Below are 20,561 nucleotides of genomic sequence, written 5' to 3'. Positions count from 1 at the left end.
TTCATCTGGATGAAGCATGCATTTAAAACTGGCATCCCAAAGTGTGATCATTTGGTAAACAAACCGTTACGTAATACCTCCTTTATACTCCTAATTAGTTACTTTAGAACCTTGGAGAGTGCTTTTTGTTTTTTAAAAGGAACATCCTTGTTACAATTTTCCCTCCAGACTGCCGGCTTTCCCCTTGGGAGAGAAAGCAGTTTTCCTAAAATTCCAATTTCTGACAATATGATAAGCACATCTCCAGGTAATGGAGAACTGAAGGGAAAAGCATCCTGTCAGCAATTTTAAGCTCCTTGTCCTCATACAAGCAGCGACCCAAGCTCCTGGCAAACTCCCCTTGGTGCTGCAGCCCACAGCGGCAGGGAAACCGTGGACGCCTGCAATGCCACCTTGCGCTGGCGGCTGCATTCACATGCACTGCAAACCCAACTCTCCCGGGTCATCCCACTGCGCCCTGCCAACCACCTTCAGAGGGCACGTAAGGGGACGCCGGGGACGGGACACGCATCCCGATCGACTGTCAGCTGGAACAGCGGCAGCTATGGCCAAGCCTTCTGGAGCCCAGAGCAAAGTCTCCCGGGACTTAAGGAGTCATCGAGCCCCGCTCTCAAATGCTGCAAGCGCAGTCGCCAACTCGGCGGCACCCGGAGGGACTGCGGCGGAGCGCCTGGGCCACGGGAGACACCAGCCCCGCGCTCACCTGGCGCACCTCGGCTGGGGCAGTGGAGGGACACCGGTCCCCAGTCGGCCCGGAGGCTATGACTCACTCACCTGCGGAGCCGATTTCCATTCATGGAGCTGGGGGGAGTGCTTCCAGCGAGAACCGGGCCGCCACTGAGGGCTAGGAGGCGGCGTAGCTGGGCGACGCGGCGCCACAGGCACCCTTCCTCGGCCCCGAGGCGGGGGCGGCGACGGCTTCCCCACAGTGCCCGCACTCACAAGGTTGTCAGCCGGAACAGCCGCCGTCGGAAGGCAGCCCGGGGCTAGATGCGAGGCAGGAGACGCTCCTGGAGAGCTGAGGGGAGCCCCGTCCGGAACTGGCGTCGCCCGCAGCCGCTGACGCTCCCACCACTCCTCCACAACTGCGGGCAGCTGTCGACCTCCGCGGGGGCCGCCCCGGAAGCCCGCCGGCGTCAGTTCCGCTGCCCGCCTCACCCCACGTCCACGCCTCGCCTCGCCTCGCCTCCGGGACCCAAGCAGTACCGGGAAGCGGACGGCGCGGAGGACGCTTCCGAGGGTGTGTCCGGGTCCGGTCGCGCTGCCCTCGGGAGGCCGCCTCCCGGCCTGAGGCGATGCGGCGGCTCCGAGCTGACTCGCCTGCCTACCTGGATGCCGCCTTGCCCGGCTGACTGAAGCCCCTGCCTGCAGCTGCGAGGCCACCCTCCCGCCATGCCCGCCGAGGAGCCGCCGCCTCACAGGCGGCCAAGTGACCTGCGAGACTGAAGTCTAAACCCGCATGCATCCCTCAGTTTTTTAAATAGGGGGGCCGGTACGGTAGTTTGGGGGGAAAATGAGTAATAAGCTGTTTCATAATTTCCGTGTTTAAACCTCTTTATTAAAGCCTCGTCACACTGAGTGACCTAAGCTCCTTTCCGGGGGTAAAACTCTGTTCTGCCGGAACTCAGCCTGGTGATAGGCAGTAGCTACACGTCGGCTTCCGGCTCCTCAGGAGGATCGGGCGCTGGTTTTCGTCTGACTTGGAGCCTCTGAGCTTCTCTGTACCAGGAAGCCTCGCTCTTTCTTCTCACCTTGCCCTGCCACCCCTCCACAACACCCCGCGGCCACTGCGTAGCTCCTCACCTGGACCACCCCTCTTACTCAGTTGCCGTATCACCTTGGCAACGCCTCCCCTACTCGGTGATTCGCTCACCTTATCCTGAGCTCCTCCCTTCCCGCATAAGGAAACCAGGTCTGCCCATTGCAGGCAAATGGTCGTTAATATCATGCCGTTAATGAAATCTGATACTAAGCAATGGCCGACGATTTTTCCACGCATCCCTAAGCATCAATACTGTTCAGACTTTGTTTAGTCAACAGTTAATGTCTTTTAGGCTGGTCCGATGGTAGTGGGTTATCAGAACTTATTAACACTTAATGTCTTTTAAAAGGAAAAAGTGGGGGGAGGACCTTAACTCCATCCTCTTTCCCTCCACTCACTGTGAAACTTTGGATCATGTGACCTTTTGGGGTTTAAGTTTCCTCATCTGAAAAACAGGGAAAGAACAGAGGTACCCTACATAATTGCTGTGAGATTAGGGAACAAACAGCAAGGAAAACTCTTCCTAAATGTTACAAGTAACGAAAGTATTTAGCCTTCAACTGAAAGCACTTATTAAATACAATCTACCATAAAATAAATCCATAATAATAGGAGGAAACTGAAAACCCTGACTCCAATTTCGCCCCTTCTTCCCTCACATCCCTAGTTCTGTGACTGGAAATACCTCCCCTTGCCCACTTAAAAAAATCTCAAATGTCGGGCCCAGCACAGTGGCCTGGCGCACCAGGATCCCATATGGACGCCGCTTCTAATCCCGGCAGCTCCACTTCCCATCCAGCTCCCTGCTTGTGGCCTGGGAAAGCAGTCAAGGGATGGCCCAATGCACTGGGACACTGCACCCATGTGGAAGACCTGGAGGATGTTCCTGGCTCCTGGCTCCGGATTGGCACAGCACCAGCCGTTGCACTCACTTGGGGAATGAGTATTCGGACGGAAGATCTCCTCTTTCTCTCCTCCTCTCTGTATATCTGACTTTATAATAAAAAAAAAAAAATAGTAAATCTTTTTTAAAAACCTCAAGTGTCACCAAAAGCATCATAAAGGTCATTTTCAATCTGTACTAACCCAACTCTTGGTAGCAGCATCATACAGGGTAAATACCAACATGATGAAGTCGTCTATCACATCCTTAATCCCCAATCCTGAAACTTGCTCCCAAAAACAAATGCAGGCTCCCCTGGCTTTCCCCAGAAGCCACAGTGATGACCCTTCTGGTATGGATGGAGCAGGATTTGAACCCTCTGATTCAACCCCATTCAACACATTTTGTAAAAGATTTAAAGGTTGGCCCTGCGTGGTGGCCTAGCAGCTGAAGTCCTCACCTTGAACGCTCTGGAATCCCATGTGGACACAGGTCTATTCCAGGCAATCCCAATTCCCATCCAGCTCCCTGATAGTGGCCTGGGAAAGCAGTCGAGGACAGCCCAAAGCCTTGGGACCCTGCATGGGAGACCTGGAGGAAGAGCTCCTGGCTTTGGATTGGTGCAGCACCGGCCGTTGTGGTCACTTGTGGTGTGAATCATCAGAAGATATTTCTGTCTCTCCTCCTCTGTATATATATCTGACTTTGCAATAAAAATTTAAAAAAAGATTTAAAGGTAAAGTGACAGAGAAAAAGGTCTTCCATCTGCTGGCTCACTGTCCAAATGCTCACAACATGCAGAGCTGGACGAGGCAGACACAAGGAGTGAAATTCCATCCACAATACCAGGTTGAGTAGCAGGAACCCAAGAACTTGGCCACCATCTTCTGCCTCCAAAGTGCTTCAGGTCACAGCTGCTCCATTTTGGATCCAGCTACCTGCTTATGGTGCAGAAAAGCAGTAGAGGATGGCTCAGATTCTTGTACCCAGAAGAAGCTCCTGGCTCTTCACTAGGGACCAGCTCAACTCCAGCCATTACAGCTACTTGAGCAGTGAGCCAATGGGTGGAAGCACTCTGTTTTCTTCTCTGTGAATCTGCTTCAGATAAAAATAAAGCAGTACTGGTGTCCAACACATGGCAGCACCTAATAACTATCTTTTGCATGCATAAATACAGACTGGGGTTCAGGAACAGGACTTAGCAGGCAGGATAAAACTGTCCTCATTCCTGTTAACACTGGAGAAGGAAGAACCACAGTGGTCCAGGAGGCAGGTGTTTGCACAGATGCAGATACCACCTGCATCCCAAGTTGCAGTGCCTGGCTTCACTTCCAGCCTGCTGCAAATGCACATCTAGATGTCAGCTCAAGTATTTGTGTCACTGCCATACACAGGGTAGTCCAAGGGGCCTGGCTTTGGCTCAACCAGCAGAATGGTCTTTGTTTTTCAAGCAAAATTTTTAAACTGGATATGAAAATTTAAAATTCAAGCTGGAAGAATATATTCGCAACACATATATCAAATAAAAGACTTGTGTCCAAAACTTATTATGAGCTCTTACATATCAGTAAGACAACAAAAATTTATAATGGGCAAATGTGGTTGGCATACTGATACAGATGAAGCTGCCTGCAATGACAACATTCCATATGAGCATTGGCTTGAGTACTGGTCGCTCCACTTCCAATCCAGCTCCCTGTGAATGTACCTGGGGAAGCAACAGAGGATGGTCCATGTATAGGGGACCCTGCACCCTCATGGAGAGATGGAAGAAGCTCCTGGCCTGGCCTGACCAAGCCCTGGCCATTGTGGGCATTTAGGAAGTGAACCAGTGGATGGAAAGCTCTCTCGCTCTCCTTTTCTTTGTATAAATCTTTAATTTAAAAAAATGGGCACATGATATAAAGAAGATACAGAGAAGGTAAAAGGACAGTGAGCACTGTCATTAAGGAGAAGCACAATGGTTTACCAAATACCAAGTGTGTTAAAAAGATAGGGTAGTCAGCTAACTGCTGGTTAGGTCCCAGGGTTTAGCAAGCAAAGCTCAGAACTCCCATCGTCCTCCAAGCTGTGACTGTTGTCTTACTCCACTTAAAACTTTCATACTCCCGTGCTTCCTGTGTTAAGAAACATCATCACTGAATGAGTAACTACATAAAATTCTTCCCTCTCAAATGAGCCAATATTACAGTCAACTTGGACACCAAGTTCAAATCTCTTAATACTTTCTATGGTAGAAAGCAATTTTGTGCTGCAGCCAGACAATGTAAGGTGTAAGGACTTCAGAGAACCAAGACTGAGGACACTCTGCTACTCTCTGTGACCCTTCAGAACTTCCTGAGGTTCTTGTTCTTGATCTGAGAAGCTAGGTGCATGTCAAATAGCTCTGTCCTACCCCACCTTATTTTTACTTGAAAGACAGTTACAGAGAGGAGAGAGATCTTCCACTTGCTGATTCACTAAACAACGGCCAAAACGGTCAGAACTGAGCCAATTTGAAGACATGAGCTTCTACTGGGTTTCCCACTTGGGTACAAGGACCCATTGCCTTGGGTCATCCTCCTCTGTTTCCCAGGCTACAAGCAGGAGCTGGATTGGAAGCAGAGCTGCCAGGATGAAAATCAGAACTCATAAGGGATGCCAGGGCTGTAGGCAGATTTAGCCAGTCATGCCATGGCACTGACCCCATACTTGCTTTCCTGGTTAGTAGATATTACTAGTCTTCTTAGTCCATATAACTCAGACTAGCTCTTGTTAATCTAAACCACTCATGACGGATGACCTTATCTGCTTTGCTATTCAGAGGTGAGATTTAGCCACTAGGCCATTGCGCCAGGCATGAGTTTCCACTTCTATATATAACACATATAGTTGAGTCATGCTGCAGCCTCCAGGGAAAGATTTCCTTACTTTAGAATGAAACACTGGGAAAAGTTGGTCTCTCTTCTCCTAACACATTGTTTTGTATATTCTTCCTGAAATTAAAATAACCATCTTGGGATGAGGTGAGTTAGCCTGAGGATAATCCAACATCAACGATGGCAAGGCAAAAACACGACATGAACCTGGGTCTTTGATGTGATCATTTGAGCCGACAGATTAATCAATCAAGCCTCAAATTAAGTGAGGATGTCTATCATGTGAAGTGACTGTGTCCTTATGTAAGCCAGTTTAACTGAAACTCTGTAACTGAACCGATAAAATAATTCTTCTGTAAAGGTGCAATTATAACAGATGCTTGACTACTTAAAAGTGCCCAAGCTACTCCTTTTGCAGTGCACTCCCATTCAAAACCTGTGGCCCTTTCTCAAAGATCTTGCTGGAAGTTCTCACTGCCTCTTTTCATACATTTCCTGCCTTTGGAAGATGGGGCAATGATCCAAAGGGCAGCCTAGAAAGGTTTCTCGACATCATGTGTTCCCAAAAAGACACTACCAAGATACTGGCAGTGGCGCTGCTATAGTCCAGAACAAGAAAACATCACACTCCTGCAGGATAAGCCACAAGACCTAAAGAGCCTTGTCATGGCATCCTGGGGAAGGTAGCTGTGGTAAACAACTTCTAAGTGTACTCATTACACAGCAAGTCCACTTGCCCGGTTCCTTCTCCTTGACACAGCAGGAGTGTCAGACTGTGTACCTGCTAAACCTGCCAATTCTTCCAGAGGAATAAATGTATGCAAAGTTGGACAAAAAGGAAAAACTAATCTACTAGATCAATGCTACTTTCCATTTAAGGAGTACCTATTGCAGCCTGCAGATAGCTAGACTCAGCACTTGAAACTAGACTTCGCCAGCCATCAAAGTCTAATGGCCGTAAGCTTATAAGGCCTGCAAAACTAACAAACTCTTCAGACTCAAGGCCTCATTCCACCCCAAGGCAACTACTGGACAAGAATGAACTACAATGGGCCCGGCGGCGTGGCCTAGTGGCTAAAGTCCTCGCCTTGAAAGCCCCGGGATCCCATATGGGCGCCGGTTCTAACCCCGGCAGCTCCACTTCCCATCCAGCTCCCTGCTTGTGGCCTGGGAAAGCAGTCGAGGACGGCCCAAAACTTTGGGACCCTGCACCCAGAGGAGGTTCCAGGTTCCCGGCTTCGGATCGGCGCGCATTGCCCGTGCGGCTCACTTGGGGAGTGAAACATCGGACGGAAGGTCTTCCTCTCTGTCCGTCCTCCTCTGTGTATATCTGGCTGTAATAAAATGAATAAATCTTTTTTTAAAAAAATGAACTACAATGTATTTTTCCAACTGACCAGATAATATGAGGGCTACTCAGTTGATGCTAAAAAGCAACATCTGGTAGAGGAAGACAAGCCTTCCTGCTAAACTTCAGCCCCCAGAATCAGAAAATGCACATCTGGAGCTCCCAGTATTTCTTGAGTAGCAACCAACAGCCAAACTCTGGAATCATTTTAACACCAATTATTTCTAAACCAAACTGCCAAAATGGTCACCCACCCACTCCTTTTCTAGTAAATACTGTTGCTTTACACAGGGTCACATCTATTTTGTCTTGCTTCGATTTTTCAATGTGTTCTTGAAGTTCAAGTTCAAAGCTTTTCCAACCTTTGCTGTTGAATGAAGCATAGGTCAGGCTGGCTGTTTCCCCAGGGAATCATGCAGATGGTGGCCACAGGTTAGCGCTGCAATTTGAAAAGTCACAACACTTGGCCTCCAGAGGAATGCTAGGCCCATTATGTACACACTGGCTGCTAGGGGTGTTCTCTTTCTGGGCTCCCTGCCAGACTCTTTCCATCTTTCTATGAGCCATTTTTCCTAAGAGCACAGAAATAACAATGCTCTAGCAGGATCAGAAGGGGAAGCTAAAACCGACATGCTGAACAGTTGAATCACCAGCTTGAGGTAAAAGCGTAGAACCTCCAAGGTGGGTTGAGAGTAGGGAAAAATGATTTGGTTTTGTTTGTGCTTACCTGAAGATTCAGGAAGACTGTGTCCATTCTGCACACTCCGAATCATTTCTTCATCCTGCCTAGCACCCACACCCTGTCCTCAAGAATGATGTGGATTTCTAGTTCGTTTTAATTCTTTTCACAAATATTAATTCCTTGGTATAACCTATGGCCCTAAGAGGATAAAAACTAATAGAACTGAGTTTCTGCTGTTAGGACTTGACAGGTCTCAGGGATAACATATCACTGAAAATAAGAAAGCAAGCTATTAATTGCTATCTAGTATAATGGTAACGAACAAAACTAGGTTTTATTTTATTCTTTATCTCCCAAGGACAAGAGGAAGTTTGAGGTGGTGGTGTCAGTAGTTGTGAACAACTTGCAAGTTGTAACCTTAGACTTCTTTTAATTGGGATTCGCAATGCTCATTTTCAAGAAATACTGTTGTATAACCCAAGTCAGTCATATGCAGATGTAAAATTTCAAAATGGGGAGTTCAGTAAAATGAGCAGAAAAATCCACTTTCCGTAGTACTTCATGTTGCTAATCCCTCCCTTTGTGGACCTCCTTATGATCGGGATTTTATTTCTCCACCTTACTAAGCCACTCAAGAAAACACGAGGTATCCACCATCTCCTCACTTCAGGTTCTGCTGGCTCTCCCCCGACCTCGCCCCAACTGAGGTGTATTCCCTCCTCTAGGTAATCTTATTACTGCCAGGAATCTGTGTAACTGCAGCTTTATTCTCTTACCTGAGCACCAAATCTACGTTTATTGGAAACCTTAACCTCCCTGCCCAACAGGAACCTCAAAATTCAGTCTAAAAGGCTGTCATTCTTCACAAAACAGGCCACATTCCTTCCACAGTCCCCTCTTATCCCTGCCTTGACTAGAGAAATGTCCCAATAAGCTTATATGCTCAGGGAGAAACTTGGGCCCTACTCTTTACTCCTCTCCCATTCCCACCACCCCTAGCACCAGCCACTGAAACCTATTCATTCCATCTCCTATCACTCAAATTTACCTTTTCTTGTCTATCTCCATTGCCTTATTTCAGTCCATCATTATCTTTCTCCTGTCCAAGGGAACTATCTGACTAACCATATCCACCCTTACCCTTACAAAAAAAAAAAAAAACTCCATAAAGAAACATTGTTCTTTCCTCATTTTTGAACTGTGCTGGCCTTCTCCCCACCTCTTCCCCCACTAGCAATGTTAGCACGGTGCTTTGCATGTCTGTTGAATAAAGAATGTCAGCCTATGAAGTATTATTGCATAATGATCTCTTACTCCAACCAAAAACCTATTAAAGATATAATTAATTCCAAGTTTGTTTTGCTGGCAGGAAAAAAAGAGAGAGAGAGAGAGAGAAAGAGAGACCGTACTTTAGAAATAAAAGCCACTGTTGTCTTTATAAAACACAGAATTGTGCTGCTGTTGCTTGCTTCAGAGGGAACTGTACATTACAGCTGCTGGGATAATTTCACAATGGACTGGACAAGGTACAGCTCAAAGCAGGACACAAACACAAGTCTCAAAGGGAAACAAATGCATACAAGTACACAGCTCTGGGGCTCCAGGGACATTTCCCCATCCATGCTGGACTTGAGAGGGATAAAAAGTGTAAAAACTAAAGTGAAACCCAGAGTAGTCACACATGCCCATCACATGGCTGCTAAGTGCAACGTCATACACCAAGTAGATTGGACTGTGTGCCCAGGGAATTTCATTTTTCCTTATTGCTACTACATCAGGGGACTCAGTGCATTTGACACATTGCCTTTACTTGCACAATTCTTGGAGGGTTTCCTATTTTCCTTTTAAAAGAAGGAAATTTGTCCTTCCCAATTCATTCTGTTTTGAGTTCATTTCTTCCACTCCCTTTCGTGAGCTCCCAAACAGCAGCCAGAGGTTCTAGGTCAGTAGGAGTAGAGAAAAGGGAGAGCACCAACCCAGCCTCTCTCCCTGCCCAGGGAGAGGGCAAGTCCTAGCGAGGGAGGAGAAAAAGAAAACCAGAGAAGCCCTCTTCCCCAGTCCACTTAGAAGGCCAAATAGGAAAGAGTGCCCTGCACATCCCTGCCATGATCAGACTAAGAAGGAAGGCATCCCAGCTACCATCCTGGATCGGCCTAAGCCCAGTAAATAAATAAACATGACTTTCCCAGACATAATTCCCAAAAATTGCCTTTTGGCTAGTTTGAGATAACTTTTCTACTCCAAAGGGGAAGAAATTTCCATCCTTTGTTAACACATCATGCCATCTCTAAAGGACTGTCCTACTGAGCCTTGCAGACATAACAGTGGGCCAGCTAAGAAGTCAGTGTCCCCTTGGCTGCCCATTACAAATGAATCCTCATTGATAAGACTCTGGACAAAAACAGAACAAAATAAACAATCTAAAACCATTGCTGCTTAGCCAGAAAGGCCACAGAACAGCTATTTAGCAGGTGGGAACCAGGAGCAATGGAGGGGATTTTTACACCTGCAGGTGCCTGCTTTAGCTTTATTCTAAGCCTAAATTCCCAGCAATGGTAGCCTCAGGCCTATCCCAGAAGCTGGCAGTAGCACCTTATCCTCCATGGGCCAGGCTGGACTGGATAAACAAAGAGCAGTGCTGTCCTTTCCCATCTTTCAGCTAAGCTCTCTCCATTCTCACATTTTCACTCTCTGCTATCCTATATCCATCCCTTCACTTTCAACCCTGGAGACCCAAGTAGCTCAACCCTTGGATATCCTCAAGAAAAGTGAGGCCCAAGGCAGAGAGAAAAGGAAGCACGTCTAGAAAAAGCAATGAGAGAGAAACCAGTTCAAAGGAGTTGATAGGAATGGAAACTGCCAGAAGCCCTCCCAATTTCATGTCAGCTGGGCAAGCCTGCTACTCTGTCCCACTGTAGGCTTATTAATAGTCCAACTCAGAGTTAAGAGTTAACACCCCTGGATATGGAGAACAGACTCTTGATCTTTTGTAGCCAAGGAGCCACGCCTGATCTTGCCAGCTAACAATGGGATCATCGAAGCCATGCAGAGAATTCATTGTCACACATGCAGATAGGCAGGCCAGAAAGCAAGCAAAGTGATTAGAGTGGGAAAAGGGAGGAAATGGGGATCCATGGAAAGTAAGAGGAAAAGGAAGGCAAATCAGTGGGATCAAGGAAGTGAGAAACCTGTTTAAGAAGTTGAGGCTGGGTGCTCCCTGGTGTCTCCTCACAGCTTCAGTAAGAAGCACCATTTAGACTAAATCTATGCAAGTTGAAGTGTGCTGCCAACACCACGTTTTCGTCTACATGTACCACTTTTCAAGCAAGAATAATTCACAAGATCAGGGGTACTTTTCAAAAAAGCAAGTGAAACTCAAAGCAAGAAGTAATTTTCTTGTCATTGACCAAGCATGGCATGTGTAACACCAAACGGCTACAATGCATCAAAAGTGTCAGCTCAAAACCCAACTGGAGAGAGTGAGGCAGAGAGGGACAAGGAGAGAACACAAACTTGTTGCTGGGAGTAGTAGCTGCCTCCTGCTCCTTAGGGACATTTGCAAATGCTGGTGAATGACTGGACCCTCCAGGAATAGTGCCCTTAACTGCAGCCCCAAAATGTATCCAAGTGAGAACATGCAGAGCCTACTGTCCAAGGAGAGCTCCCTCCCCAAAGGGTGACAGAACACGCAGTAGACTGTTTATGAAGGCGATGGACAGGGCAGATGGAGTGTTGGCATCACTCTCTTTAGGCACTTGTGTAAGGAATGTGGGCTCTCCAGTGAGCTGTCTCCTCCCAGAGCCCTCCATTCTGTTCTTCAGCTGGACTTGTGCCCATAGGGCACCTCATGCTATAGCCAGCAAGAAAAAAAGGAAGGAGTAAGAGGAGTTTACTCAACAGTCCTGATGCTTTCTCTGTAATGAATGTTTGTGCTACATTTAGTGAAGTTGCTGAACAATGTAGCCAATCAGAACAGAACCTGGGAAAGATTGTTTTGCATAGCAAATCTGGGTCTGTACAAGGGTTGCTGGGGAGAAGACAGGGCAGCTCCAACTCCACAGGCCAGAATTCAGACCCACCTTCCTCAGACTGGTCTCCAAGCCTGGGCTAGGCCCGACGTACCATGGCTTCATGACCAGAGTGGGACAAACCCAAGCCCAGGCTCTCAAAAAGAGGAATCTCCACACTGAGTGTGTAAGTCCCCATCCAACCAGTGAGGCAGGAAAAAAAAAGTCAAAGACAGAAGGGACAAAGTCAGAACACCTTTCTTCTCCAGTCCCACAAAATAGTCAAATCCCTCATATCAAAACAAGAAAAAAAAAGGGGGGGGGGGAAAGCCCATGCCACCCACTCACATGCCCTAGTGGGAAACCAGGAAAAGTTCATTTGTGTAAACAGAAGCAATTGGGAGCAGCAAAAATGCCCAGCCTATCCACAGGACATGCTGGAATTTGGGATGAGCCAAAGGATCAAAGGGCAGCCCAGAGGAAAGGAAAGATGCACTTGCAGGGTAGAGTGCAGGCCAGTGCAGAGGAGGGAGCCTGTAACAAGAAAAGGTTCTATCTGAACAGAGGAATGTGAGGGCCTGAGCCCCATCTTGGGGAATTCTCTAGCCCCTACCTAGCCAGGCCAGAGAACAAGTCAGGTCCAGAGTTCCTTCTGACGGCTCAATGTTTGCGGGATGTAAACTCATCAGGTATGGGAGGGACTTCCAGATTTTGGCAACAGACTCAAGTTGTGATATAAAAATAATATTCAGTGTTTTTTTTTCTCATTTGAGACCAGGATCATTCGTTGCAAGATACCCCAGTTAAGAAATATTGAAATTAAGAGATTTGACCATCAGAGGAGAAAAAGAAACCAACAGTGAGAAATGTTATGAAAGTTAACTCTGGGCCCCTGTGGGGTGGAGGTAGGGGTGATGGGGGCAGAAAAGGAGGCTTCAGTGGAAAGGCCTGGGGCCCGTCATCTCAGCAGCTCCTAGACTGGTCGTGTCTGAAAGTGCAAATGTCAATGGATCCGAACCATCTTGAGGTTGTGATCTTTTAAAAAGCTTATTGAACACAGAAGTCTATTCCTTCAAATGCAAAATAGCTGGCTTGAGGCCTGTTGGTTTCTGGATATTTCTTCCCCACCTACCTCCTCTCCCACCCCCACCCCTATCCCCCAAAGAAAGGTACAAAAGGTTGCAGTTCTGCAGCATTACCGTTACAGGGAAGGCACTGGTTACCCACCAGCAGGCGGAAGGAAGACAGGGTCGTGTCACTTCAGAGCTAAGTGCCATAGTGCCTTAAGTGTTACTAGGGGCTAGATGTCTGTCAGGGAGGTGTCAGGTGGGGTAGAAAAATGTGGAGACAGGAATACGGGCAAGGGTGGTGGCAGCTGGGGGAGGAGCAACCAAAACCATTAGCATTAAAAATCTTGCTACAAACTGGATTCTGAACCCATTAAAACATCTAGTATCCTAAAATATTGATCTGGGTCTGATTTCATTTTTCTTCTTAAACAAATCTAGAGCTTTTCTGATTAAGGCTCCTAAAAAAATCCTTCCCTCTCCCACCCATTTTCTCAAGCCCCTCATTTTCCCATCTACAGGATTAAACCCAAACCTACCAGCTTTTGTCCACAGGGCTGCGGAGCCAACCTTAACCAAGCTGTCCAGATGAGTCTTTAAGCACTGTGAGTCACATGAGACATCTGTGTGGATGGTGGACATCTGTGCTGCCCCTCTTGGTCCAGTGGGGTCAGGGCCAGATGCATCAAGATGGGGTGAAGGGTGGGGGACATGAGGTTGATTTTAGAGATTTCTCGCTGGTGGTCTGTCTTGCTGGCCCTGCTTCCAATCCTTATACCCACTCTTCAGAAAGAAATAAGGCCTTCTGCACTCCTCCCTACCCCACCTCCCTCCTCCTTGCTTCCTCTGAATTTGGGTGGCACAAACTCCTGGGGCTTGGAAAGCTTTCTTCTATCCAGTGAGGTAACAGCGTTCCTTCAAGCGAAGTACATGGTGCGCAGAGTGTCCTGGTGAACCTGCACGGCTTTGGCCAGAGCCTGGGGGTCCCTCCCATTGCTCTGCCCCGATATGTGACTTCCCTCTCCACTGAAAAGGAAAAACAAAAAAAAAAAAATCAAAGAAGTCCTTCCTGGTGAACTTAGCTGCTACTGATTCTCTCACCCATCCCTGATGTGCCAATTTCCATACCAACTTAAGAGAAAATGCCAACCCAGCTTTGGGCAGATGAGCACAAACTAAACAGCACCCATTTCCTTCTATAAAAGGGAAGGTTGTGAGGATCTAGTTCAGGGACCTGAAGCACAAAGGAAGCAAGCCTGACCTCAGGCCTTACCTGTCATGCTCCTTGTCCACCAGATGATATCGTGCCCGGAAAGCCACCAAACGAGCATAGTAGGCAGGTGCTGGGATAGAGACAGAACGTGTACATCGTACGTAAGTGTGGCACAGCTGGTATGTCAAGATCTGGAGCTCATCTGCTGTGAAGCGGTTGTCATCCCAAAGGACATAGTAATGGGAAGGTCGGCTGGTGCCCTGAGAAGACAGAAAGGTGAGGGGCCTCAGGTTGGACAGAGGGGGTGACTTGATGATAAGGAAGAACACAGCTGGGTTATATGACCCACCCAATTAACAGGCAGACACAATGTTACTAATTTCAAAAAACACCCTTTTTTGCTGCTGGCATTGTGGTGCAGTGGGAAAAGCCACTACTTGCCATGCTAGCAGGTATCCTGAGTTCCAGTAATGTCAACTATTCCAATTCTGATCCAGCTTCCTGCTAATGTGCCTGGAAAGGCAAAAAAAAAAAAAAAAAAAAAAAAGCCACATACTTAGGTCCCTGCCAGGTAAGTGGGAGACCAGGATGGAGCTCCTGGCTTCAGCCTGGGTCAGACCTGGCTGCTGTAGCCATTTAGCAAATGGAAGTTAGCATTTCTCTTTCTCTCTCTCTCTGCCAGTCTGCCTTCCAAAAATAACCAAATTTTTTGAAACAAAACAAAACATTCTTACAGGCAACCTGAAAATACACTCTGCCTAACCAAGAGAACAATCCTGATGTGAATGTCTTTCAGTAACAAATAATGTATTTTACCAGCTTTGGAAATAATCAATTCATTTGACCCAGTGGAAACCCCAAGATACAACTTGGCTACCTGGATGCCTGCGTGGCTGCAGAGATAGAAGTCAAACTCAAAGGGGTGGGTGATGTTGGTGTCCACAGTCGTCCCCGCTGGGATGTTACCACTCTTCCCAATCTGTATAGAGACAAACACAACCAAGATCCCAAGACCTGCCTGACCCTAACTAGGGCCTCAGTTGAATTCTATTCTGATGCCACCAAAACATCAAGAGCAAAGAAAAAGGTGCTTATCCCAGAGGGTACTGGGATTTAAAACAATAGTTTTCTCGAGTCAAATACATCTGTTTTTAAGTTGTGGTTCTGCCATTTATTAGCTGCATCTTTGCCATGTCATGTAACCTTCCTAAGGTTAACCTGGAGATAACAACAGTACCTACCCTATAGGACTGCTGTGAGGAAGATGCCTTGTACACTGTCTGGCAATAAATGGTGGTTCCCCTTCCTTTCTCTGGGAGCTGGTCTACATAAGAGGACTATCTCAGAGAGCCAAGAGGAAAGTTTAAGGGGTGGAGGGGGACACTTAGGGAAACAGGAGAAGAAAGATCACTAAGAACTAGCGGAAAGGACGGGACTAGGGATGCTAGAAAGGATAAGGACAAAATCCCTAAGCTTTATCTTCCCTATCAAAACTAGCATATAGGAGGAAGGAACAGGTGCTCTCCTCAATCCCATACTCACTCGCTCGTTCTTATCAGCACAAAAAAGGCGGGTGTGATGGCGCTTCTGCACCACAATGTAGGTAATGCCAGGCTGGTAGTCCTTTTCCAGTTTGATGCAGGCATCACGAATGGCCAGCAACTCATAGTGGAGGATCTAGACACAGGGGAGGAAGGAAACAAAGACACCAAGCTCCTTTTGAGTTTACTCATTTTTATGAATTAAAAAATTGCCATCTGGAACATGGCAGCATATGCTGGTGCCTAACAATTACAGATGATAGTTCCCTCTTGAAAAATCACCTTCACACTTAATTCACCAGATATCTTCCAATAAAGTCTTGGTTAGGATGCATGACATCAGAAGAAAGCAGTCAGCTGGGTCCTAAGCATAGAGACCTAACATCAGGGCACAGCCAAAGTTCATGGAGAGATCAATAAAATCATAACATCCAAAGTTAGGCAAATCTCTGTCAGAATCAAGAGGATAACAGGAGTTCCTCTGTGAGCTCCAAAGGCAGGCAGGGTTTGAACCACTGCAGAAGAACAAAGAGTTCTTGAATGGATATAGAAGCCATGAATATCAGATATAAGGCATCAAAAATGTTTGGTGGGGGCCTGTGCAATGGCCTAACTGGCTACTACTCCACTTCCAAATACCAGCATCCTATATGGGTACTGGTTTGTGTCCTGGTTGCTCTACTTCCCATCCAGTTTCCTACTTGTGGCCTGAGAAAGCAGTTTCTTAGGACCCTGCACCCATATGGGTTACCCAGAAGAAGTTTCTGGTTTCTAGTTTTTGATTGGTTCAGCTCTAGCCACTGTGGCCATTTGGGGAGAGAACCAGTAGATGGAAGATTCATCTCTAGGAATTTGCCTTTCCAATAAAAATAACTTAATCTTAAAAAAAAATTGCATGGTAGAAAAGAATAGACTTTGGAATCAATTTAAATTAGGCTTCTTAATTTTTTAAAAAAAATTTAATAATTTAGTATTTATTACAAAGGTGACTTGGGGGGAAATCAAATAATGGTTAAGAAAACATTCTCTGAAATGAGACCATTGTATCTGATTCTCAATTCCACTGCTTATTAGCTTAAGTGACACAGAAAAAAAAATCATTTTGACACCTCCAAGCCTTGGTTTCCTCATCTGTCAGCGGGCATCTGGCATTAGGTGGTTGTAAGATTTAACAGGATATAAATGAAGTACATAATGAGTGCTCAATGATTGGAAATTATACTACTACTAAATATAGTTCAGGACACCAGTTTGTTCTACCAACTTGTCTAAATAAAAGAAATGCAGGTTTAGAATGGAGAACAAATAAGAGAAACATTACAAGGGAAGATTAGTAGCAGCAGTGGTTCTCATACTAGGGTCTTCAGATCAGCAACATCTCTTAGAAATTTATGAGAATTCCAAATTCTACTGCCCCTACCAGATTCACTAAAACAGAAACTCTTAAGAGTAGAGCCCTGCAGACTGCTTTAAACAAACTCTCCAGGAGATTTTGATGCATGCTATATTTATTGAGAACCACTTGTCTACCCACAGTATTCAGTGTGGACCAAACAGTAAGTAGGCATCAAGGGCTTTTTGTTACAAGGACTCTACATACTACTCAGGCATTCTACTTCCTCAGTGGTGATCCCTGACCTCAAGCCAACCCCATTTCACAAGGCCCCTAGGAAGTGGGACTCGTCCTGGTGTAGCAGCCTTGAAAAGGTAGAACCAGTTAGTTTTCAGGACTCAACATGAAGGTTTCTGCCTTCAACGATGGGCTCTACCTGTGGGAGCTGGCCTTCAGGGACCCCGTCTCGGTAGAAGATGATGCGAGTAGGCTTGAAGCGGGTGGATTTGTAAAACTGGATGAGCAGCTCACGCACCATGTAGGACAAGTCTTCAATGATCTCCTGCCGAGGTCTCTGCACCCGCACGGTAGCACAGTATCGGCTGGGGTGGGCATCCATACTGCCTACTACCTGACAATCAAAGGGAACAGATCAGCTCTCAGAGAATCCACTCAACCTTGTTGACACACTGTGGGTTAGGAGGAAGGCTTCTTAGCAAGCAAACTGGGTAAATGAATGGGTAGGGCTGTAGATTCAAGGAGCCCTGTTCGTAATCATCATTCTACCAGACATGCAGAATTTACTCAATTCATCTGATGGGAATACCCACCTCTAGTGTTGTTGTAGTCCATATAAAGCAAGTTCGTCAAGGTCCAATCATAGCAGGTACTAGATCAACTTGCTTTCCCCATCCCTTGCAGAGGGCTGTGTAAAGGTCTGGCACTACCAGATTAGACTGTAACCTCACCCAGTCCCCAGGTTTTTTCTTTAGTTGCATTCAATTGCTAATCTACCTAGGAACCAAGACTATAACCATGTTCTTGTGGCTGGAATCTAGGAGGGATAGCCACAAGGAAAACAGAAATAAGGACTACATAGGATTCCCTTTCAATTCCCAGGCCCAAAGAAATGTGAGGGTTGAAGGAACACAAGTCACAAGCAAGGTTTGATTCTTAGCAGCTGGAAGCCCCAGTGGGACAGGGAGCAGAAAAAGCAGGAGAGGGATTGGACAGACATCTACCCTACAAAATCAATGAGAGGTGGGGATGGGCAAGAGAAAATGACAGTCCAAGCAACTAAGTAGCTATCTTAAGAGAAATTCTGTAAAAGAGATACATAGTCACTTCCACATGGCCCAAGAGCAGACTTGGAGAGAAAGATAAAAATTCAAATGTATACTGAGCGGTGGCAGTCAGGGCTAAGTTTCCTGTCATAGGCTGTATGTTCACCAATATCCCTGATGAAAAGGACACTGTACAAAGTTAACTTTATAAAGGTGACAAGGGAGGAACGAACGAGGATGCTGAGCCAGTGAGCTGCAAGGAAATCTTACAAAGAGCCAAGAGCTAGAGATGAGGGATGAAAATAATGTATGGTGTTTGGGATTTGAAGCCAAGAGAACTTTATGAGGAAGTTGGAAAGTATCACTCACTGCTGTAATAGAAGGTTTTTTCCCATCCCCTGCTGGGGGGTGTGTAACATCTGCTCCCAGGAATATCACTGGCTGTTGAAAGACAGCAGAGCTGAGCAAAGAAGGAAAAAACAAAATGGTGAGGAATTGGGTCATCTCTCCCTAGCACCATCCAGTACCCACTCTGGTCTTTCCCCCTTTATGTCTAATTCACTCTCCCTGCCAGGGTCCTAATCTCCCCATTAATCCCCAGCATGATACCTTGACAAGAACAAGTAGACAACAGAATTCATACCGCTGGTGTGGAACCAGGATGTTGTTAATGCCACCAAGTTTGACATTGATCTTTAGGCAAAGGTTGGAGAGAGTCTGAGGCGAAGTCTTGACCACGTTCTTCACCTGCACACACTGTGTAGCCATCCCCAAAAGCGTATCTCCAACACGTTTCACCTCAGCTACAGGCAGAGAGAATAAATTAGTGCACTCAACAGATATTTACTGATAGCCTGTTTAATGCCTGGCAATATATAAGATGACATGAAACACAATGGGAACCAGAAACACACAAAGTGCCTATCTTAAAGTGCTTATTATAAAGTTACTAATTTGAACAAACATGAAAAATTTTAACAACTGATAAATGCTACAACAAAATTTCCTGGAACTATATATTCATATATTCTTTTTGAGACAATTTGAATTCCTGCTTTTTAATCATCCCATGGATACATCCCAGGGAATATATTAACCAGACAAATGGATACAGTAGTTAGTTAGAAGCTCAACAGAGTAGTCTGAAATAGAGAAGCAGATTTTTGCAATATTTTGGTATAGGTGGTTAAGTGAACACATGATTTTGATGTGATCAATAAGGAGAATAAATGGAAAGAGAAGAGGGCTTACATGGAAATCTTAAAGAACTGCCAGAATTGGCAGCACAGGAAGACATCTGCCAAGGAGAAAAATCTAGAGATAGAAAAAAGTCCAAAACAGCATTGTATCATAAATGCCATGAAAAGTAAGAATGTTTAAAAAAGGAACAAGTAGTCACAAAGCCAAATGCAGCTATGTGATCAGGTAAAATAAGGAGCAGGAATGTCTTTTGGATTTAGTGATGTTGAGGCAAAAACTGTTTCAGTGCATGATCAACAAAGGTTTGGGTATGTTGTTATAGGGAGACATGAGTATATTTAAAAAACCAACAGGATAATGTAAACATCCAAGGGAGATGGTACAGTCAGTGGCAAGTCAATTTTCCTGTAGAGGACATCCAGAATAATCAGACAAAATACACAAGTCGTGTCTCTGAAGGCAGGAGCTAAGGCCAAGACCTAAGAATTAGAGAGTCTAAAACTCCAGAGAAGGGAAAATATCAGAGACGAACTCCATTCAGCAGCTCCTTTTATCCTGATTATTTTCTTGATTCTGGGTGTGAGCAGCAGGGTAAGAATCCAAGCTTTGCAGCAGCAGAGAAACCACCAGCAGTGGACAGCGAAGCAGCAAAAGTTTTTATTGTCTTCAGACACGTTAGTTCCAAACATGAAAGATTTCAAATAAAGCCAGTTTAAAGGAAGAATGGCTATTTTCTTTTTATTTTTCAAGATTATTTTCACTTGAAAGGCAGATTTTAGAGAAGGTGAGACACACACAGAAGGCTCTCCATCCACTTGTTCACTCCCGAAATGGCCATAATGACCAAAACTGAGCTGACCCAAAGCTGAGAACCAGGAGCCTCCTCAACGTCTCCCAGGTGGACACAGGGTCTCAAACTCAGGCCATCCTCTGTTCCATTCTCTGGCCACGAGCAGGGATCTGGAACAGAAGCAGAGCAGTACAGACACAAACCGCCACCCATATGGGATGTGTGAGCAAAGGGCAGACGATTAGCCTGCTCTATCACCATTGCAGGCATGAAAACATGGTTATTTTTTTTTAAAGATTTATTTATTTTTATTACAAAGTCAGATATACAGAGAGGACAGACAGAGGAAGATCTTCAGTCTGATGATTCACTCCCCAAGTGAGCCGCAATGGCCGGTGCTGCACCGATCCGAAGCCGGGAACCTGGAACCTCCTCCAGGTCTCCCACGCGGGTGCAGGGTCCCAAAGCTTTGGGCCGTCCTCGACTGCCTTCCCAGGCCACAAGCAGGGAGCTGGATGGGAAGTGGAGCTGCTGGAATTAGAACCAGCACCCATATGGGATCCCGGTGTGTTCAAGGTGAGGACTTTAGCTGCT

At 46.2% G+C, this 20,561-nt stretch overlaps 2 protein-coding genes across 3 annotated transcripts in view; both read right to left on the bottom strand.

Annotated features, from left to right (window-relative positions):
• The window catches only part of AGO3 (argonaute RISC catalytic component 3), a 126,973-nt gene extending 125,854 nt beyond the window's left edge, over positions 1–1,119 (bottom strand). The window contains exon 1 of the mRNA XM_004591586.3: positions 775–1,119. Within this exon, the coding sequence (XP_004591643.1) occupies positions 775–793 (19 nt within the window). The 5' untranslated portion in view covers positions 794–1,119. The remainder of the gene's footprint in view (positions 1–774) is intronic.
• Positions 1,120–12,190: 11,071 nt separating this feature from the next.
• Positions 12,191–20,561, bottom strand: part of LOC101519628 (protein argonaute-1) — a 36,174-nt gene continuing 27,803 nt past the window's right edge. For both annotated transcript variants that reach the window (XM_058678814.1, XM_058678816.1), the window contains exons 13-19: positions 18,621–18,780; positions 18,347–18,437; positions 17,131–17,325; positions 15,363–15,497; positions 14,698–14,799; positions 13,881–14,080; positions 12,191–13,633 (exon numbers count right to left, since the gene is read on the bottom strand). In XM_058678814.1, the coding sequence (XP_058534797.1) occupies positions 13,525–13,633; positions 13,881–14,080; positions 14,698–14,799; positions 15,363–15,497; positions 17,131–17,325; positions 18,347–18,437; positions 18,621–18,780 (992 nt within the window). In that variant the 3' untranslated portion in view covers positions 12,191–13,524. The remainder of the gene's footprint in view (positions 13,634–13,880; positions 14,081–14,697; positions 14,800–15,362; positions 15,498–17,130; positions 17,326–18,346; positions 18,438–18,620; positions 18,781–20,561) is intronic.

Source organism: Ochotona princeps, chromosome 2 (genome assembly GCF_030435755.1).
Source record: "Ochotona princeps isolate mOchPri1 chromosome 2, mOchPri1.hap1, whole genome shotgun sequence".
NCBI classification, from domain to species: domain Eukaryota; kingdom Metazoa; phylum Chordata; class Mammalia; order Lagomorpha; family Ochotonidae; genus Ochotona; species Ochotona princeps.
This window is presented reverse-complemented; position numbering and strand designations above follow the sequence as displayed.